This window comes from Girardinichthys multiradiatus, chromosome 17 (assembly GCF_021462225.1).
Source record: "Girardinichthys multiradiatus isolate DD_20200921_A chromosome 17, DD_fGirMul_XY1, whole genome shotgun sequence".
NCBI lineage: Eukaryota > Metazoa > Chordata > Actinopteri > Cyprinodontiformes > Goodeidae > Girardinichthys > Girardinichthys multiradiatus.
The window spans coordinates 26,619,395-26,642,063 of NC_061809.1; the positions used below are offsets into that span (position 1 = coordinate 26,619,395).

At 41.5% G+C, this 22,669-nt stretch overlaps 1 protein-coding gene across 5 annotated transcripts in view; it reads right to left on the bottom strand.

The window, feature by feature from the left end:
- Positions 1-483: 483 nt before the first annotated feature.
- Positions 484-22,669, bottom strand: part of grip1 (glutamate receptor interacting protein 1) — a 76,908-nt gene continuing 54,722 nt past the window's right edge. For 3 of the 5 annotated variants that reach the window (XM_047390391.1, XM_047390388.1, XM_047390390.1), the window contains exons 6-25: positions 22,584-22,659; positions 22,360-22,505; positions 20,079-20,226; positions 19,602-19,771; positions 18,963-19,100; positions 18,734-18,883; positions 18,465-18,651; positions 16,311-16,456; positions 15,643-15,723; positions 12,342-12,411; positions 11,834-11,979; positions 11,318-11,462; positions 9,065-9,204; positions 8,784-8,981; positions 8,561-8,705; positions 7,710-7,821; positions 4,197-4,307; positions 3,966-4,082; positions 3,741-3,887; positions 484-2,538 (exon numbers count right to left, since the gene is read on the bottom strand). In XM_047390391.1, the coding sequence (XP_047246347.1) occupies positions 2,242-2,538; positions 3,741-3,887; positions 3,966-4,082; positions 4,197-4,307; positions 7,710-7,821; positions 8,561-8,705; positions 8,784-8,981; positions 9,065-9,204; positions 11,318-11,462; positions 11,834-11,979; positions 12,342-12,411; positions 15,643-15,723; positions 16,311-16,456; positions 18,465-18,651; positions 18,734-18,883; positions 18,963-19,100; positions 19,602-19,771; positions 20,079-20,226; positions 22,360-22,505; positions 22,584-22,659 (2,870 nt within the window). In that variant the 3' untranslated portion in view covers positions 484-2,241. The remainder of the gene's footprint in view (positions 2,539-3,740; positions 3,888-3,965; positions 4,083-4,196; positions 4,308-7,709; positions 7,822-8,560; positions 8,706-8,783; positions 8,982-9,064; positions 9,205-11,317; positions 11,463-11,833; positions 11,980-12,341; positions 12,412-15,642; positions 15,724-16,310; positions 16,457-18,464; positions 18,652-18,733; positions 18,884-18,962; positions 19,101-19,601; positions 19,772-20,078; positions 20,227-22,359; positions 22,506-22,583; positions 22,660-22,669) is intronic. The other 2 variants (XM_047390392.1, XM_047390393.1) reach the window with 1 other exon arrangement.

Consider the following 22,669-nt stretch of genomic DNA (forward strand, 5'->3'; position numbering starts at 1 on the left):
TCAACGTTCTCTTCACAATATCCCACAGATTCTCTATGGGGTTCAGGTCAGGAGAGTTGGCAGGCCAATTGAGCACAGTGATACCATGGTCAGTAAACCATTTACCAGTGGTTTTGGCACTGTGAGCAGGTGCCAGAATTTTGGGTTTTCATGAGCTGTATGCCAAAATCATCCGTATTCAGACAATAAAAGACCTGAAATATTTCAGTTAGTGTGCAATGAATCTAAAATATATGAATGTTAAATTTTCATCATGACATTATGGAAAATAATGAACTTTATCACAATATGCTAATATTTTGAGAAGGACCTGTAATTACTCCGCATCTTTCCATCTGCAGCTCATTTATGGCACAAAACTAGAAATCCTAACAGTAAACACTCCATCTTTGTGACGGCGTTATTAGGGATGCTCCGATCAGTATCACCTGATTCAAAATCAAAAGTCCATATTTGAAATATTTCGTCTGAAAACAAAGTAAATCTTGGAAAATCTTTTATATTTTAGGTTTTTTTTGCCAATATGAAAACAAACAATGTTAAGGTTTGGCTGATGCTGACTGAGTAGCTTTTCGTGACCAATGTTATGTACATTACATTATATATATACAGTGATTCGTTCATCATGTAGGTCTAAGCACTTCACCATATTGCAGGGGGGTTGCAGGAGGGGGTTCTGGTAATGGGTATAAAAGACACTGAGTGGTAGCTGCCCTTCAGAGTGTCAATGTAAGGCCTGATGGTTTTGGTCTGGCACTCTCCTGCTGCAACAGTCAATAAATATTTCATCTTACTGTAACCAACTGGTTGTCTCACGAGATTATTTAAAGATTTATTTTCCACCGCACTTCCTTAACCTATAACTTCACATCAAAGATGTTTGGGTTTGACTTACAGCCACTCAGGTACTCACCAGAATATTAAACAGAGTTTATAAGGTCATGTTAATTAGGGTTAAAATGTTATTTTGAACAGGTGCATTCATAACCTTTCAAACCTAAAGCTCAGGCTAGGCTCGCTGTGATTTTCTGAAACAAATAGCAGCAGAGATATAGTCCTACTTTGGACCAGTGGTTCCAACGTGCAGAATTTTAAAGGTAAGACTGGAATAATCAGAGTGCTGTGTTTGATATTAAGAAGAATAAGAACTCACCTTTTCCTACTGATTGTGTTTATTTATTTAAAAAAAAAAAAAAATCAGATCTAGACACTCTGATTGGAGCATCCCTAGTCCCCTTGGCAACCTTTCCATCTATTGTTCGGTTCTGGATTCAGGACCTGAACCCAGTCAGTAGTTGTGCTGCTCCGCATGATAACCAGTACACCCTGAAGCTGTTATACTGGACCTAGAAGCCACGAAGCACTGGGCCCACCTCTGCTTTAGTATCCAAAAAGACCATAGCTAGAACCAGATCATTAATTGGGCTAAGGCTTCGGTAGAGACCGCATCAATGGTTCTACCACTTTTACTCATGTGTCTTGGACCAGTAAGACCAGTACCTGTGGCTCTGGCCCACATATAACCAGTTGCCGTGGCTCTGTAACCCTGATACCAAGAACCAGAATCATGTCTTAGACCAGGTAAGACCACTGGTTGTGGTTCTGACTTTAATGGAAAAGAAATGTGATTTTTCTACCACCAAGACCAGAACCAACAGACTTTTCAACAGTCAGGCCACAAGCAACAGCTCTGGTTCCAGTAGGACAATAGGTCCCAAGCTAAGCTTCTAGAAGCAAGAACCCAGGAGAATAAAACCATCAAATGTGGTGCTGGCTTCAATCGGACCTTAAGAGTTTGTTCTAAGCCTGAATCCTAATAATGCAGTTGGCTGTGTTTGTGGCTTCAGCAGGCAGAACCAGTAGCACTGGCTATGGGCTTAAGGAACCACTTATTCCAGAAGCTCCAGCTGGGATTCCAGTGGGATCAGTTGTTGTAAATTCAGCTCCAGTTGACCCAGTATCTACAACTGGTTCAGATGAAGGTGTGAGGAGGTTTTTCCAGTCCAGTAGTGTGCTTTTAGGCTGCTTTAGCAGTTCCAAAGGTCAAACTTAAGTGGTCAAAGGCCAACGTCCATCCAGAAGGTGTGTGTAGCACCACGAGAGGTCCACTTTGAACCATTTTAACAAACCAGTTTGATTTCAACAGTTTGATTTTTCAATATATTACCAGCTTCCCCACTGACCTCTCTGGTCCACTCTGCTCATAAGCAGCTGATTCCAGATTGATCCAGTTCTTGTCTGCTATAAGGAATTATTAGTGACCTGCCCAACCCCAAACACGTCCCCTGGTTGGTTCCACTTGATCGGACCACAGTCTTCTACCTGTTCGACAGAAATCTCTGATGGTCCAATCTCACCGCTGATTGGCTGAGGGGAGTGCCTGCTGTTGGTGATGCCGTCATTATGGTTGGCCAGTGGGGCGGAGGTGGAGGAAGAGGTGGGGTTTCGGCTAATGACCAGTTCCAACCGGTTTGGAGACTCTGCGATGAGAGGAACGACGAGGCAGCAATCAAAGTCCCTGGTCCGGACGTGGTTGATCTAACAGGACATGTTAGGTGGTTAAAACCAGGTTTTCAAGACGGGAAACAGTTGGATCGGGTTTAAAAATGTGTGTTAAAATGCAGTGCCATGAAAAAGTATTTGTCCCCTTACAGATTTCTTCTGTTTTTGCCTTTTTGTCAAACTTACATTTTATAGATTATCCAATTAATTTTAACGTTGGACAAAGATAACCTGAATAAATATAAAAAGCAGTTTTCAACAGATTATTTAATTAATTAAGGCCTTCAAAAACCAACATGGCCTTGTGTGAAAATAACATTACTCCCTAAATAAATCATCAATAAACTCCAGTGACCCCAGGCACACCCAGATCTGATTACTGCCAGACCTGTAGAATCAAGAAATCGCCTAATTAGCACTTATCTGACAACATGAGGTAGGCTAAAAGATCCCAAATCCACACATGTTGCCCCTATATATAGAAATGTTAAGGACAATAAAAGTCATTAAGAAATATCTTTCTGGAAAGGGTTAGCAGAGTAATTTCAAAGGCTTTGGGACACAAGCAAACCACAGCAAGGGCCATTTTCCACAAATACAGAAAACACGGAATACTGGTGAATTTTCCCAAGACTGGCCCACCTACCAAAATTACTCCAAGAGAGCATCAACAATTCATCCAGGTCACAGGAGAACCCAGAACAACATCTAAAGCTCTCCAGGTTGTGGACTGATGAGACAAAGGGGACCTTTTGGAAGGTTTGCATCGCATTACATCCAGTATAAAACTGACTCAGCATTTCAGCCAAGTCAAAGTCCGAACTTGTTCTTGTGGTGTGATCTGAAACAGGCTGTTCATGCTCAGAAACCTTCCAACGTGGCTGAATTAAATCAATTCTGCAAAGAAGAGTTGCCTAAAATTCCTCCACAGTCATGTAAAAGACTCACTGCTGGTCATCAGAAACACCTGATGACAGCTGGTGCTGCCAAGGGAGGCACAATCAGTCAATAGGTTTAAAGGGGCAATTACCTTTCTACATAGAGCCAGGGAGGTTTGAATAGTCTTTTTTTCACCTACTAAATGAAATCATTTAAAAAGCGAGTTTTGTTTTTACTGAGGTTACCGTTTTCTGATAGCAGAATCTGTTTGAACAGAATAAATTTGTAGCAGGGCAGATACTTTCTCACGGCACTATATAAAATCAGAGATTTTCCAAAGATTCTGCAGGGTTCTGTACCTGTAGTATTCGGTCATAGGCATAGAGGCCGCCCCGTTCGGCTGGGCCACCAGGTCGAATGTTATTTACGTAAACTCCACGATCCAACAATCCGTCAGAAACACTGAATCCAAAATCCTCCAGGTCTGAGACCTTCTCCAAAGTGAGCTACAAATGCAGACCCACACACAGAGTTAAACGTACATGTCTCAGTAGACTGCACCACATGTAGGGGGAATCAGTTACCTTGTGGAGTTCCACAGGGTTCTGATTTAGGATGTCGTTCACTTCTTGCCTCATCTTTTTCATCGCAAAGGCTCTGCGCTGAGGGTCAGAGGGCAAGGTGTTGGAGCGAGGGTTTACCTGAGGAAATCAAGTGAACATCGCTGAAAACACTGAGATGAAGAAACTTCTTGAAACTTGGAAAATTGCTATCATTGTGAGATAGTGAAATATATTAAAAAAAGAGTCTGGTACCTGTGGTTTGCAACTATTGCGCTCCTGGAAGCTTGACTGACGCCCGAGGGTGCTGCGCAGAGGGGTGGGGTCATGGTTCAGACTGAGAGTGGAGCCTGACATGATGGTTGCCTGGAGTCAATGAGAGAAAACCAGCAAGCTATCAGATTTTAATCCATAATATTAAAACCACTGGAAGGTGAATAAAATGTCATGTTTTAGGATGCTCAACATTAATTAGAACAATGACTTTTAGTTTGTGATGTTAATCAGGACCACCAGCCAGATGCAGAAACATGAAGATTTAACAACAAAGTACTGCTGAACTTTTGACTCATCACTGGTATATTTAGCTGCCATCTGAACAGAAGCTAGGATTAAGCCAGGATCTAAAACCCACTTTCACAAAACACTTCAACGTGCCTTCTTTCCATCTCCATATGTTTTGTGAAAGGACTGATGTGGTAAAGGGGGTTGAAGACAACCCGCCTCTGTTACGCCGGTGACTCACCTCGCTTGGTGAATCACCGGCAAGTCACAGGCTGACTTCTACAGCGGTAAGCCAGTTGTGATGACTTTAGGTTTGTTTAACCAGCTACCAGCAGGATTTAAAGGCGTAAATCCTGCTCTTAGCTGCTCTTCTCTGGGGGGGTTGCAGTAGTCCTGGCAGTGGTCCTCCCAGGGTTCCCATGCTCTGGGGGGCCTCTGGATGTCTGTGGCTCAGATCTCCTCTGTGTCTGTCTCGGTTCCAGGGGGGCAGGTCTGTGGCTCCTCACACTCGCTATTGCATATTTTTATGGAGAAACTCGCCCGGCAAGAGGTCCCTGGCCGGCGGGACGCACCCGATGGCCCCCACCACACCCCCGCAAAGCACACAAACACATCAGATCACCGCCACTGCAATGACAGCCCAGGAAGAAACACCAACTTCACAGTCACCGCTCAGCCAATTCAATGCAGGTGACCCCACATCCAAAAAGATGTGGGGTCACCCCCCCACGCTTCAACCCCTCGCCACCCTCCAGCCCGCTCACGCCCACTGACCACCCCCAAGAGCACCACCCACCTGACTGCACCCGACAGGTGGGTGGCTGAGGTCCAGAGTCACAGAAGGAAGCTTCGGAGGAAGGCCACCATAGCACACCAAAGACCGGGCACCCCCAATCCCACACCTCAACCCCCGGAGGCGCCCCAGCATGCCGGCCGGACACACTCACGCATTGCATACACCGCCGCACGAGCAGGCCAGCCAGCCCCTCCACCAAACTGAAACCACATCCCAATCACTATGTACACTGCCCGGCCAAGAACGCTGCTTTTAATGACTACGGCAATCTCAAAATGACTCCACCTTCTTCACAGAGTTTTTTATTAGAGCACACATTTACAAATCAGGTGTGATCTCAGGCACACTTGATGCAAACAATCAATGGCTTCATTAGTTGCATCCGATGTGCAGAACATCCAACAAGGTGATAACGCCTTGATGCATGTTGGAAATATGGTGAAGAGAACAGTCCAAGTGTTCACGGAAAAGAACTGGAAAGAAAAAGGTACCAAAAGTCCTCATTATTCTAGAGATACAGGTGAAAGTGTAGGTTACAAATTTAAAGTTAAAGCACAGTTGCTATGCCACCTGGTGGCAGAAAGAGGAAGCTTTCAACAACTGCCACATGCTGTGGATCAGTGGGGTGCCTGAAGATGTGCTGAAAAGAACAACAGGCCTACAATAAAACAGAGGACGCTCAGTGATGCTCTGGGGCTGCTTTGCTTGCTCTGAATGTGGTAACCTGCCGCGTGTGGAAGGCAAAATAGATTGAACCTAGAATCAGGAACTACGGGGAGAAAACAAAATGTTCTGTGCAAGCAAGCTGAGGCTTAGCCGACGTTGAGTCCGGATCATACTAAAAATGGTTGTCATGAAGGGGTGTTTTCTGATTATAGGTGCAGCTGAGGCTTTACTGCAAAGGTTCAATTGCTGCTATTAACTATTATCTGAGCAAACTGTGATGTCAGCATAGCACAGATTATGTTTTTAATTGCATTGTTTGTTCAAGCTATTCTCAATCTGGTAATAGCAACGCACAGGAGCTCCAACAGAGCTCAAACAGGCTTAATGCTCCTGCTTTGGTGATTTTTGCAACCTGGACCTCAAGTAACCTGCAAGTTACGTGAGGTCCATGCAGTCTCTGTACGATTGGTTACATTTTCCAGCAAGGATTTGATGTATATATATAGATAAATAGATATTTATTTATTTTCTATTAATTGCTTTGCTGCATGTTTCTGTCCTAGCTTCCTCTCGTCCCCTAACTTATCCCCAGGATTCACACATGCACTTTCAGCAAAACAAACTCTCCATCAGGCCTTCTGCAAGCTGTCCCAGCATGCCTCCAGCAAACTGCCATGCCTGGTGCAACAAAGACACCACAAAGTCATGACTGTGTTTTGCTCTTAGAACGACATTTAAAACCAGTTAAAACCAGTCTCAAAGCAGAAAAAGGGCAGTTACAGAAATGGACAAGGAGAAGGCGGTTAGTAGACGAGTCAAGAGAAGGATACCGGAGTAGGAAGGTGCGTCTCCTTTCCAGAATCCTGGAAGAGAAGGAGTCGTTTCTCTCTTTAACTGACGAATGTCCGAAGAAGGTGACAACATGTAAATCCTTGAGGAGAAGTTAATAAAACTATAAATAACACCACATTTGTGTTTCTACTTAAGGTTTAAGCTCCAGCATAGACTTTACACTGATTAAAGCTGAAAAAACAGTGTAATCACATAACTATATTACTTAGCAACCAAACTGTTTAACAACCTACATCCTAAAAAAACCACTTGAATTGTTTTCACTTTAATCACCAAATAAGTTGCTCAGCAAAAATGTGTTGCTTGTTTTTATTGATTTAACTGAACTAATGGGAACAAATGGTGTGTTTGTGAAAAAATCCAATTTAAAAGAGATTCTTTACTATGTTGCCTGTCAGGTGTCAAGACAACTCTGGTTTATCCATTGAAATAAGAGTCAATAAATGCAGGAACTGTTCAACATTGGGAGTCTTTTTGGTCTCCAGCAATCAGTTAAAAAGAAAAGTAAGCCTGCTTAGGGTCTGGAATCAATGAGTCTTAGAATCTGTTCAGCATCAGTGAGTCAGGAATCGTCTCAGAGATCGAAATCAGCTAGTCAGGAATAAGGACTTTGTTGAGAGAAGATTAAGTTCAATGTTGGGGAATCTTGTTCAGAACCAGGAATCAAGTCAGATTTGTGAATCTGTCCAGCTTCTGAAACCAAAGGGGATGAAGGAATCTGTAATGTTGGGAAAGACAGGAATCTGTTGAGTGAGGGGAATCTAATCAAAAATGGGAAACTGCCAAAAGGAGGGAATCTGTTGAGCATCAGAAAACAGTTGAAATGGATGAGAGACTCACTGATTGAACAGAAACAGAAAGAAGTGAGAGATGAACAAGACTATGTTATTGTACCAATAAAACTTTAAATATCTCTTACAATTAAAGTCGTTTTTCAAATTTTTACTTACCTCAAGCTCTCGGAGGATGCCGCTTTGACCACACGTCTCTAAATCCTCCAGTGCCTGAGACCAGAAGTTCTCCTCCTGGTCCGGTTCAGTCCCATCGTGACCCACAGTGAACCTGGCAGGAAGGGTCAGAGAGTCAGCCAATCAGAGCGAGGAACAACCCCACTCAGACACAGAAACACTCAGTGGACTGCTCATGCTGGCAAGAGTTCGTTCAACAGGAGGGAACATGCGCAAAGACGATCCACACATCCACTAGAGGGATGTGTCAGAGGGGTCAAAGGTCACCAGGTGAAGGTGAACAGGGGAGTGTGTGGAGGGTCAAAGGTCAGCTTGATACCTGCTGTCAGTGATTAATCCGCTGGGCAGATTAGAGCCGCTGCAGACAGAGACACTGCTGTTACCCCACTGCCTTAAAGAGGAACACTACAACCACCAGCTGGGCTGCTTTAAACCCAACAACAGGTTATAGTCAGGGTTCATACACATTCTTCAGGTCAAAATTTCATACTTCTCCTCACTCATATTTTAAGAGTTCGCAGTGATTTTTTTCCAAGGATAAATTCAAAAGCTCACAATATATTTATAGCAGATATTTCTGCATTGTTCAGGATTTAAATATGTAAAAACAGAGAGAAGAAGGAAGAAAGAAAGGATGGATGGATGGATGGATGGACTAAAAGGCAGAAAAATTAGGAATAATATTTTTCCCTTTTCCTTCTCTGCTCCTCGAAGAAGCTCAAACTAATGGCCTGCTCTACCACACTGTGAAGGAACCCTGTATTCTCCTGCAGTCTGACCAGGTGAATCAGTCCACACCTGAACACAAACCCCGTAACAAAGACTCTACTCACCCTCCGAGTGGCGGGCGGTCCCAGTCATCGTCACTCAGGCCCAGATCTGATAGCGGATTGGCTCTCTGCCGAGCGGATGATTGGCTGTTCGTCTTCACACCGCGCCACTCATGGAAGCTGTATGGGGATGACTGAAAAGGTGGAGCTACACAGAGAGAGAAAGGGTACATTTGTTAGAAACAGAACCAAGGCGGAGTATGAAGATTAAAGGTGGGCGATGTACCAGTGGTGGTGAAGCTGCTGTCCATGTTGGATCCATCCCAGGAGTCCACGGCACTGTCCACAGACGGCAGCGTGCTGAACACTCTCTGATTGGATGGAGGCACCACAGTAATGATAGGCTCTTCCTCCCCATCCTGGCTCTCCAGACTAATCCCCACCCCCAGCCCTGGTCCAATCACGCAAGACTTTGGGCTTGACACTGCAGACAGATGAGGCGTTAGATATTTTTATTTTCAACAGGCTAGTTTGTGAATAGAAAACATCGGAGCAGATTTTACTTACGCTCTCCCTGCTTCTTGATCTTCAGAGTGACCGTCTCTCCCGCCTGCTGCAGCAGACTGATGGCTTCACTCAGAGGTTTCCCCTTCAGGCTGCTGCTGTTGATCGCCAGGATACGGTCGCCCACATGGATCGCCCCCGTCCTGCAGAAAAACAGACACAGACATGGATTATCTGACTTCTGAAAATTCAGGACAGAGATACAAATAAAATGAGACACTTTATATTGTTGTTTATGGTTGATGTTCAAGAGGAATATTTGACAAACAGGACTTTCCATCTGGGATAAGGTGTTTTGAGGCACTGAGAATGAGACTTCTGTACAATTTACACCTTCTTTCGATTCTTGGTTTTCATGTATCAGGACAAAAAAAAGTCCAGCCATCCCAGCTCCACAGGATTTAAGCGTTGCTGATCAAACCTATTGATTAGCTGATCATCATCAGTGTGAGCAGCTCTGTAGAAGCAAGAGTTTTGGCAGAATGACATCAGCAATACCTGTTCTGTCAGGAGGAGATAATCATAATGTAACGCAGTAGATTTAATAATTAACTTTGGATATTGATTCATCAATAAATAATAAAATTACAGTTTCTGTGCAACATGAACAGAATTTGGCAGAGGTGGAAAGTACCATTATGTCACGCTCGGCATAGGCTCAGCACATTAGTAATGCACGTGATGGGGAGGGCTTTGTTTGGACCACCTCTATTACAAAATTCATTATTGGTTCATCATGGAAATTCATTGGCTTTTGCCTCTCACTTGTAGTAAAATAAAGCCTTCTAATTAAATCTGAGTTCTGATATTTTCTTCTTGATTTTTTTAAAGCTACAATCATTTTCTTTGACAATGAAGTGAGAAGGAGGGACCCTAGATCAGTAAGAGTGTCCAACACTCTGAGAAATTAAGATATACCCGGATACCTCAAAGTTTTAGAGGCTTGTAGATGAAAAATTTTTTTTTTTTTAAATCAGAATAAAACAGGATTCATATGAAGTCTTCAACCAAACCGATAAAAAACACTTGGGATGTTTTCCAGTTTTTACTTTTGTCATCAATCTCCTCTTTTGATAAAAACACTTTGCATAGTACATAAACTCTGAATACTTGAAATAATTATGAAAATATGCAGCAAAAATAATGAAAATGTAAAAATGGACAAAATCAACTTAACTGAATAAAAATAGTTTAAAGTTTTAGTATTTTATATAAACAGCAGGGGGCGACATTTCCCATGTTATTCCGCATCCTGATTTATATAAATCTGGCACAGCTGCACTTCATATTTCATTCCTGCCATTCAGTATCAATCTGTTTGACTTGATTTCTGTTATTTTTATAATGTTTTCCCTATAATAAAATAAATACAGAGTGCACACTACACCATGACTAATACTACTCCTCTGCTTTAATATTACTTGTTATAACTCCTTAAAATAGTTTAATTGAAACTTGATTGATAGGGATCAATGTGGATAGCTCTTCTTCCTCTGACCAGCTTACACAGGTTCTCTTAATGAAAAGAGAAGAAACTACTAATGATAATGTTTTGTAAAAAGAAAAAGAAAAAAGGATCCCAGCTGCGTCTGATGCTTTGTAAAGAGCAGATTCTTTTTATCTTTTAAGAGCGTAATTCTTCAGCTTTGTCTCATTTGCCTTGTAAAGGTATCCACACCTCTTAATCTTTTTTATCACATTAAAATCACAACATTCAGTGTATTTTATTAGGATCAATGTTATAAATTGACACAATGTAGCACATAATTAAGTGGAGGCAAAGGTTTTCAACATGTTTCACAGATAGAAATCTGAAAAGTGTGGCATGCATGTGTAATTCTTTCACTGCAGGTCCAGTTGCAGGATTTTTGGGGTTTGCCTCTATCTCCTTTGAACATCTGCAGACTGAAATTTGTGGCCATTATTCTTTGCCAAACAACCTCTAGCTCGGTCCGATTGGATTGGAGAGCGTCTGTAAAAGTCAGTCTTTCAAGTCCTGCCTCAGTCTGTCAATCTGATTTAGGTCTGGACTTTTAGGCCATTATAACACATTAATATACTAAATCTAAACAATCTAAACTCTTGCTGTATGTTTAGGGTCGTTGCCATGCTGGAAGGTCAACCTCCACCCCACTCTCAAGGCCTCTGCAGGCTTTCTTCCCTGATTCTCCTGGATTTAGCTCCATCCATCGTCCTCAGCAGTGGTGGGTTTGCTGCAGGAATTTTGTAATGTAATGAGGTTTAATGTTTGTTTACCTCTCAGCCAGGCCTCCTTTGCTGAGCGAGGAGATGATGATGGGGTCGAAGGGCTCCTCGGTGCCTGAGATGGTAATTCCTAATGGGCCTCCATACCTCTGCAGCTCCACCGTGTAGATGATGCTGCCAGATACTTCCTGCTCATCTGGAACAAGGTGAGCAAGGTGGTCCAAGGTGAGCATATCACATGAGCATCAAGTGGAAAAGTGAAATAAGGATCATCTTCCACCTTAAAAATCCAGAATTTATTTGGAAAAAATTTACTTTTCCACAGTAAAACAAATCAAAGAGCACAGAGGAGATGGAATCATACTTTTAATCAATCTCTCCACAATCTAACTCTGTGTTTGGCTGTGAAGACAGCAACAAATCCAGGTTAGGGCAACATCAGAAAACAGGCCTGAATCTTGAACTGATCCTCAACCTCTAAAGACGAGTCGTGATGTTTTTGGCCACCAGTGAAATCTGTTGTCCAAGGATCTTTCTAATGTTTAAGGGGTGGAGGAAAATTAGTACCCGAGTTGTCTTCGTCTTTGCGGATTTTCAGTTTGACGAGTTCCTCGCACTGCTGGAGGATCTGAACGGCCTCCTCCATGGAGCAGTTCTCCACCCTGATATTATCGATGGCCAGCAGCTTGTCTCCAAGCTCCAACGTTCCTGTCCTGGTATGAAAACATGGAGACATAAACTGTGGTATAGGAAACCTTCCATTCCAAGCACTAAACAGGCTGAATGCTTTGACTTGTTCATGTTTTTATATGTATGAGTAAAAGGTGACATGAGGTCTGTTCTGACACATCTGGTTAAAAATAACAGAGAACAGATGCTGGTCAGGCCAAAAAATCTCACATTTTCTGCTTTACGCTCCAAAATGCGCGACCTACAAACAAAGAGCAGCCTCGGACCTGAACCTGTTAGCCTACTTAAGCAGAAACACAGCTGACACCGTTTTAATGCATCCTCACAAGCCGAATGTGTGAGAATGTGAGAGATAAACCTGCAGCTGTGGCTGGGTTTAGGTTACCTGTGAGCAACGCTGCCTTTCTTGATGTCAGAGATGATCAGAGGGTCGCCTGGTTTCCTGTTGGATGGAGCTGGAGAGACACGTAAGAGTGAACGTGAATGCATCGGCAGATTTATTTTTCTACGTTTCAGATCAGCTGAATGAAGAATGCTGTGCACAGATGCAGCGTGGGCGACATTTATTGGTGTTTCTGGTAAATACATGCAACAAGCCTTAAAATAAATAAATCTTTTATGGCAGCAGCACAATTCCACACCTGAACATTAAGAAAAAATCCACATTTTATTTAAAAAACACTAAGAAAAGTTAAACAATAATTGACAGCACCTTTTGTGCTCCAGCCTTGAACCTTAGATCAATTCCTGCTTTAATAAACCTCCAGATCATCCAGAGTCCTGAGTTGTCTCTGATGCTCGCTACTCTTCAGCTCAGCAGATGTTTTCTGCAGGATTTAGGTCTGAGTACTGAGATGCCCATGAATCAAGGTTAATTTTGCGTCTGATGAACCATTTTTCTGTTGATGGGTCCATATGTCTTGGGTCATTATCCTGCTGATGACCCGGTTATGACATATTTTCAGTTTTTCTGACAGATTTTTATTTAAAATGTCCTGGTGCTTCAAAGATCTCCTGATACCATGCACTGTTTCAAGGACCACTAGAAGAGAAACAAGCCCACAGCATCACAGATACTCCACCATGCTTAGCAGTAGGCATGAGGTGCTTTTCCACATATTTGTTGGACCACTTGTTTGCTGAGTATTGGATTATCTGCCCGTTGTTGGACGTCACTGTGCCCCTCCAATGGCATCGGCCATTTTGTACCCAGGACAGCCCGCTCCTACATATCCCATCGAGCATTGCGACTGATATGACTGGGCGTTCCCAGTCTGACGTCACAGGATGCTATATAGGAGGCGCTCATGTTTGAAAAGACGCCTTCCGCTGGAAACCAGATCTGGTGATTGAAGCGCACCACTTTAAGAGAAGAACTCTGTCCAGAGTTTCATTCATTCTCTCTCATTGGACAATGAACTATTCATAACTGAAGTCTGTGGACTAAGAAGGCCAGAGGTTTCACTTTGCCGATCGAAGACGTGAGTTAACACGTAACTGAGAACACGGAGCTTCGGAGAGACGGACCGCTACCGTGTTTAATTTCCAAGTCGACTTTGATGGTCAGATCATATTTTTCCTTTTTGTCAAGAAGACCAAAGGACAAAGACTGACCGTCCCCCTGAAGTTAATTGTGGACGCACAATTAACTCAACCCCACGTTTCCTCGCTCGAATTCCCTCATGCGGAAGAAGACGACACAAGTAAAACCCATTTCTTTTTTTTATTTCTTTATTAGAAGGCCTGGGCAGGGTCAGAGGTTGTAGAAGCGATCAGAATCGCTGGTTAGGATCTCATGTGTTCTGAATAATATGTGCATGTAACCTTGCTTATTGAAACTTTGATGTGTTATGTAATATCGGGATCCGCCGTGTTCCCCAGAGCTGTCTGTGTTTACTATCTGAACGCGGGTGCGTTGCAAAACTGGACTGTTAAAACGACCTCATGGTAAAATTCTCCATTTTACCTTTGTCTTCAATCTCACTGTGCTAACTTGCCGCCAAAAGTTATCAATCCTTTGTTTCAGGAGTAAAGGGGGGAAGTTTTATGATCAGAAGATCATAAAAGACACTCTAAGCTGCGCTCCAACCCCCCCACCAGTCATCACCACACCCCCCTTTCATATCCTCTCCCTTCATCTGTTGTGCCATAAACTGCTGGTTGACTCCATACATACCCACTACCGTTTGTTGATTTTGCTTATTTAGATGTGTTTACCCCTGTGTGTGTAGAATTTTGCATGTTGAGTAGGTGGAAATTAATAAATATTCACATAGATAAAGAGAGAGTGTTTGGTGTTTCATTGTGTGCAAAAAGTGATGTGTCAGTCAAAATAAGGTTCAAGTTCCACACGTTTCGGCAGAAACGGTCGATTAAACAGTGACATCTCCGGCAATAGTTATTAATTATTACGGAGTATTTAACGGTTGTAATTGTCAGAGGCGTTGAGCCACAATTACAACACCAGAAATATCTCTGGTCTCGATTCGTAAATGAGGATTTATGGTTAAGAAATTGATTTTGTCAGATTATGATTTGTAATTATAATTATTGATCAAGATTATTCAATCAATAATCATAATCCCAACATATTCATGCTGTGTTTTACACCAGAGCCACCTACAGTGTTTGTTGCTGAAAATCTCATTCTTGGTCTCATTTGATCAAAGCTCCCACCAGAGATTAGCAACATGTTTACATTTGTGACGGTAGAAAAGAAAAGGTTTTTCCTGGGTTGCCTCCCAAACGACCAGTTGGCATAGAGATATGGATGCTAGAATGGTTCCAGTGGAGACCCAGTGAATCAAAGATGTCAATCATTACTGGAGTTCTCAATAAGTGAGCTTTGGAGACTTCTCACTTCCCTCATCTTAAAGATGGTACCTCATCCAGTCTTGTTTTTCATAGCTCCAGTTGTTTTACGTATTTAAATTAATTTCATGACTACAAATATGGACACACTTAAGCTAGTAACTATTTTCTAGTAGTGATGTCATGCAAACACACATCTGTCTTTACTAGAATGGTATTTTATCTTGTCTTTCCCATTATGAAGAGTATCTAGAAGAGTAGCATGGAGAAACAGAAGGTCATAATTGATTAAGTTCATAGAAACCCTGATAAACTTAAAAAAAAAAAAAACTACACATCAAATATGCTTCATTTGCATTTATTTTATAGCTGAAAATAGAATGAATTGACTTCAATGTCAAAATTTTGAAAATTATAATAGAGCTAAGAGGATTAACCAACAGAAACAAACATTCATATGAGCAAAAAATAAGTCAAAGTCCAAACAAGAACTCTCAGAGACCCTCAGAATGGCTGTAAAACTGTTGATCAGGACCATTTTAATAAAACAATTATTGTATTCTCTATGTGTTGACTGATATCTGCACTGGTGTGAAACCAATGACAGGGCAGAAAAGCAGATTTCTGACTGATAGGTGGATCTTTTATAGGAAAATCTGGCAGCTCAGATAAAAAATGATGAAAAGAAATTTCATACTCTGATTTTAAGGAACAAAACTGCGATGGAACAACATCCAGGACTTGAAGAACCTGCTGCTGATGTTTTGGAGGCAGATAGCACAACAGAGTCCACACCCGGGCTGAGTAAGCTTCAAAATGACTAGTGGTCATAATGTTATGTCTGTTAAAGTGCGTTAGTGTGCGTTCGTACTCACAGCTGATGGTGATTCCCAGCTCCACTCCTGGTTTCTTTGGGAGCTTCACGTGGAACGTCCCTGAACTGGGGATGACGGACTCTGAGACAGAAAGAGGGTTCATTTCAGTGTAACGTGAAGGTCACAGCCACAGCACTGAAACAGAATAAACAGATCCAATTCTTTTTCAACAGGACATATCTGTCTGTAACCCTGGACATGTGGAAAGGAACTCTGGGCTGAAAAGAAGGCTTTATTAGCAATTTTGACTTCTTAATATGAAATAAACATATTAAGCATAAAGATTGAAATTCTGCAACAAAAGCAGATTCAGAAAGGCATCTCTCTGGGATGTCTTCATTAAAAGCTAAACAACCCAAACATTATCTCATTTTATCAAATAAATAAAAAAAACTCAGAAGAGATTTAACGGCATGAATCCTATTATAACTAACTATCAGAACCATCTCCACCGCTCCGCATGTAAAAGCCACACAATGTGTCTGTGAGTCATCAGTGACAGCATATTGTGTTGTTGTATTAAACTCAGACGTGGGTGGTTATTTATACCAGCCGGACGCATTTCATTCACAAACAGCCCAGAAGCAGAACTCGCCACAGACTGGTGCTGTTGATTTGCCATCAACAAACATCTCTGCAGACAGAAACCAGTCAAACGTCCGGTTCACCTGCCACATCGAACTCGATCTCCAGCGTGAGCTGTGCCGTGATGGACGAGTCTCTGAGCAGCTGGTTGGTTTCCTCCAAGGTCGAGTCTTCAGTCGGGACGCCGTTAATCAACAGGATCCTGTCACCGATTTGCAGGATGCCACACCTGCACATACCCATGCAAACATCGGAAGAGTAAATATTCAAAGAAATGATGAAGACTGAAATACATTTTAAACTGCAAATGTTCAAAAAAGGCTCCCAATTACATGTTTTAACAAAAGTTTTCGTAATTATGGCAACCCCAAATAAAATGTCTATTAAAAAAACATAAGCAAAGGATTTTTAAACTTATCTCATAAACATGAGCTCTGCTTAAACTTTTCAATCAGATTTTGTATGAAATTGTAACTTTTCCTTACTTAAGGCCCACATTACAGTAATGTGATGCATAGAGCACTGCAGCTCTAGACAAATTGCCCACTTGTTCACTGTATATGCAAAGATTCAAGGGATTATGAGTATTTAAAAATGTAACATGTCCTTATGCTAACTGTAATGTTAGCCTGATGAAGCTACTGTTAGCATGCTTGGCAAACAACTAATTGTGAAGGATGCGACTGCATTCTCTGGTTCTTGCATGTGCTGATATATTTGGTGTTACAGCCAGTCTATATGCACTAGAACTGCTCAATATATCAAATCGCAATTGTTGTCACAATATTAATGTGAACAATTTTGCAATTACAAAAGACTGTTGGATGCAACATTTGGTAGGCTATTATAATTTAGCTGTAGTGCAAAATGAGAAAAATGAGAAAATAAATCATCAATAAAGTTGTATATCATGTATCATGTTTTTCTAATATTGTGCATCCCCTGACACAAACTGTAAATCACAAAATACCTGCAATACAGGTTAGCATTAGTTATCAGGCATGACTGGGTAGTGTGATGTCAGCACTCTATGCAAACATGCTAACACATAATAGGAAGTTTGAGATTTGTCTTAAACTTGTTAAAAGTGCCCAACCTTTAGCATGTTCATTTAAATGAGCATGCTAGTTAGTGTCAGCAGGTCCATTGTCACAACCACTAATGCTACCAACCCATGTAAGAATATCAATTAAAGTTTTTAATAGTAGCATTTGTGTGGCTGCTATTGCTGAGTGACAACACTAATAGTAGAAACAAAGTATTAACATAAGCCTGCTAAAATTAGCAATAACTGATAATCAATAATTTGTCTGTCACGGGTTCGAGTCTCGGCTCATTGATGTTAACCACGTCTACCCCCCTCTCTCCAATCCCATTTCCTGTTAGCTCACTTTTGACAAAAATTTAGTAAAGGCCACTAGTGCAAAAAAATTAATAAAAATCTGCTTAGAATTACCACAGTTACATTAGCGTATATGTGCTAATGTAACCCAATGTACCATCATTATTTTGGGGTTGACATTAGCTGTCCACAATTTAAAGGGAATATTAATAGCACTATAACATTAGCATGCTAGCTATATTAGTTATAACATGCTAAAGCTAATACCCAAACTTTAAGGTATTTGTTTTTTACTTCTTGAAAAATTCCCAGGTGCCACCATTGTAATTTCATTGCGCATGCTAGCATTGGTGTTAGCAGGTCCATTAATGCTAGCATTAATGCTAACAACCCTCACCTGTTAAAAAAGGTTTTAATTGCAGCACTAGTGTGCTAAATCAAGCTCACTGGCATCGGGAATAACAGTAGAGTGCTATACTTAGTATGCTAACATTATTAGGAATATTTAATGATTTTAACAAAAACTTGCTTAGAATGGTAACAACGTCAACATGCTAACATTACCAAGCGTGTTGCAATTGGTATTTTCGGTTGATGTTTGCGGAACACATATCGGGATCATGCGGATGTGTTAAGTAAGGTGTGTCAACTGACGTCATCAACACATTTTGGTGCACCAAGACAGAACCGATCACTGGACCTAAAATGTTGGCTGCCGACCCAACAGCACTGGTGGGGTGAGTTTAATGGAGAATAATACGTATGCTAATGTCTGTTTCCTTTTAGTGGTCTACAATCCAAACATAAATTAGTAGGTGAGTGAATAAATTAACATTTTAACCCTTTTTTGACATTTTTTTATTATGCTTATGATGTTTAATCTGATCGGGTTCACCTCTCAGCAGGGCTGTCTGGGTCGATGTAGGCGATGAGCGGCGGTGATGACAGAGTTTCTGTGGCGAAGACTCCACCTTGAAGCTGCAGGCCAAACCCCATGATGCCGTCACCTAGCAACGTCACCTCTGTAGTTTCTGTGTGGACCACCTGACCAGCGAGGCCGACTGTGCTGGATGCCAGGGACACTGCAGAGGTACATCCAAGTTGAGTCACATCCCACACATTTATTTTCGCACAGTTTAGTTTTTTATTTGCAGACAGACTCACAGGAACTTTTGAAGTCCTTCTTTTTGGCCTTCCTCCTCATCATCGTGCTGCGCGGACTCGTGGGATACATGTTCCTGGGCAGTGTGCTCATGTTGAGGGAAGAGAGACTGTAGGCCGACATGGATCCGGGAGAGAATGAGTGGCTAAGAGCTGCGGGGAGATAGTGACAGCGATTATGAGCTACTGTCTCTTACGCAAAACAAAAACAAAAAAAGGAGAAAAGACATACGAGGGTTGTTTGCGTGGCGGTTGTGGGATCTGGCGCCTGATTGGTCGGGGTGGTAGGTGTTGTAGTGGTAGGGAGGGAGGATGGGGGCGGAGCCTCCAGTTTCCCAGGGAAGGGGGCGGGGACTACGCTGCACCTTGACTGCACATGCACAAACATGCGCACAAACACACGAGCAGGAAGGTAAGGTAAAAACAAAAGGAAAAAACAAAGGTCAAAGGCCAGGATGGGTTTTGACAAACATTAAAAACTATTTATTTGAGCAGTTTGTTACTAGAAACATGTCACAAAGAGAGAATTTCCTCCCACTGAAGCATTTCACAGGGATTTGATTAAGACCTCAGGAATGTTTCAGCTTGTGAAAAAAGCAACCATACATCTTCTTTAAAATCACCCTGCAATGCATTCAAGGCCTCTTCAGGGTGCTGAGTTTGTTCAGGGCTCATTAAGTTTGATGTCTGTATGTTTACACCATGCCGGAGGATACTTCGGTCCACCTCATAAACACTTTGTTTCCGTGGAGACCTGACACATTAAATGTAGCTCCAACCTGGCTTTAGGGGGTGTTGGTTATAAATCTACAGGCTCTCTAACTCCTTCTCTGACCAGAATGAATGAAAAGCTGCGGTGTTTCTGCGTTACCGTGCTGCGGTGCGTTCAGGGCAGGTCGAGCCTGGTGTTGTGGCAGAATCTCCATTCGGACGGTTTGACAGGAAGCAGAGAGCAGCTGAGTGGCTTCAGCCAGAGAACAAAACTCCATCGACTTCCCATCAACAGACAGGATGTGATCCCCTGAATGAAGAGCTCCACACCTGCACAACCACATGACCATTTGGGCATAAACATTATGAATGTGTGAAAGTTGAAATGCTAAATGAATGCATTAATCTAAATGTGCAAAATGTATCAAGCAAATATAAATAAAGCTGCAACTCCAGTAGGATTACATATAAATCCAAAAGGGAATAGATTTTTGCGCCTGTAAAAGGATCCTCAGGGATCAATAAAGTATCTTTGAATTGAATTGAATTGAATTGAATAAAGTCCACATCAAAGACAATTCTTCTGAACTGGATCTGACATGAAAAATAAATTCAACCAAGTCTGTCGAACTCGTACCGGTCTGCTATACTGGCTGGTTTGACCTTGTCGATGACGATGACCTGCTTGTTGCAGAACATGGCGGTGGACAGAGCCACACCCAGGCTGGATCCTGCCGCCTTCGCAACCTCAACCAGCAGTGGCCCAGACGCCGTGGCAACGGAGTCTAAAAGGGCAAAACAGTTTGGTTTGTTTTGTCAGTGATATTCACTGGTTGGTGTTCCACAGGGTTCTGTCCTCAGTAACATGACATTTCTGCAGTAAAATGGTTTTGTTTAATGTTTGGGCTGGATTGCGCCAATCAAGATTACAAATGTATGATTAATAGGTTTATTCTATGTGGAAAATATTACATTCAGAAAAGTCCTATTACCTTTATGTTCAATATGTGAATTGTTTGGTTTATTTATTTTTTGCTTAATTGTTTGAATATCTTGTTTTAGTCTTGAATATCCGAGTATCTCTCTGTCTTTACGTTTGTTTTTAATCACTACACGATTATAAATAGTTAGGTGATAGTTTATATTATGCCCAAAGCAGTTATGTTCATAATGTTGTATAGTTACAGGTAAAGTCTAAAAGAAACTGGACCCGCAGCTGATGCCGTGTCCCAGCCTCTTTTTCATTGGGTGTTCGATAACATGCGTTTGGGGGTTTGGTCATTTATCCGTTCACACTTACCCAACTGGGTTCAGATCTGCCTCAAAACATTCAAACATGTTTGTTTCACTGCTACTGAGGCCGGGTCGGGTCGGGTCGGTCCAGTCGCACACTAACAGATTTTTGTGTCGACTCCCCCTGCAGACTGGCCACACCCAGTGCCGACTGATTTGGGAATCAGGGAGAAAACCGGGCAAAGAAACCTTATAGTGTGTCCCCAGATTTAAAAGGTAATATATTTGGAAATTACAAGTCATTTCTTCAGAACTTGTATGATACTGTCCAGGAACTTAAATGCTCCTTTCCCTGTAACTTCAAAAAAACTTTCTCCAACAGGTTAATTTGGCTAAACAGGTTACTTTCTCCAAAACTAACAAGGTCATTTTTCTGTACCTTACAAGTAATTTTAATGTAACTTACAGGTTCTTGTCCTGGAAATTACAAGTTACTTTCCCTAAAACTTCAGGTTACTTTCTTTTACCGATTACTTTCTTTCTTTTACTTTCTCCAGAACTTATAAACTGTTTTTTCTGGAACTCACAGGTTATTTTTCCCAAAAACCTAACGACTACCTTTTTCCAAATTTAGCAGTTTTCTCCAGAATTTATTGATTACTTTACTGAATCTATCTAACAAGTTACTTGTCCTGAAGCGTACAGCTTACTTTCAGGGATTATTAATGTGTGATTGGCTACAATTCACAACAGAATGCAACTTGGTCCCTGAAAGCACCTGGTAAATTCAGGAAATATCCCTAGAGAGGAAATTACAGCGTTGTAAATGTGGTGAACATGCTCTATAAGTCCTGGAAAGTAACCTGTAAATCTTAGGTAAGTACTTTGAAGTTTCCAAAAGTTTCATCTGGATTATGTATTGCACTGTTTTAAATCATAATTATTAAGCAGATCATTTATTTTTCCTCCAAGTCAACCTGTTCCAATTTTACAGAATAATTAGGGTTTTGACATGTATCACTATAATGGGAAGACTGTAAACAACCGATTGAGTAAAATTCAAAGTTTCAAAATTTCCAAAATTCTTTTGCCATGTTTTGCTATTTTTGATGTTTAATTATAAATGTTTCATAAAGGTTGGTAGCACGTTTAACCCCCCTTATGATTATGTTCTGGACTGTACACAGAACCCATTATACCATATGAATCATTGTATAACCTAATGATATACATGTCTATGGCTTTATATCCAGCACTATTTAACCTCGAAGATTAATTAAAAGGAAATAAATTAGTTGCATCTTTAAGCTCTAATCATTGTACAAAACAATATGTACGTTAGGTTTGGAAATTGTGGTTTCAAAAAATTGAAAACAAAAGAAAATCAGGGAATTTAAATACTTTTCCTCATCAATGTTATTAATGTCTAAAGATGAGTTAAATCTGCTGTAAGTTCCTGATGTTAAGGCTGTAATGACTGATTATGTTCTTGTTGGTTTTTTTTCTAACATCCTAGTAAACTGCAAACTGAAAATGTTTTTTGTTTGTTTTATTAGATGTATTTGAACCCAATAACAAAACAGAAAAAACATTTTATAGTGAAGCTGCTGAAATCAAGACAAAGTCAATATTTGTTTTGGTTATAACTGAGGGTGCTAAATGTTGATGAACTGTGATTAACTGACCCATCACAGATACGTCGTACTCAATTAGCAACGTGGCCTCCTGGCCGCACTGCTTCAGGATGCTCATGGCCTCCGACAACGTGCTGCCATGGAGACGAATCCCATCGATGCTTAGCAACCGATCACCTGGTTTGATGGTTCCTTCTCTGCAGAACGACAGCCGGTTTTAGTTTGTACAGAAGCTCCAGATGGACAAAAAGTCCAGAAGCTGCAGAGGTCAGTACCTTTCGGATGGTCCGCCCGGTCTGATGGTTGTTATGACGATGGGGCGTGTCTTGTTCCTGTCCTCATGTGTTCCACCTGTAAGTAT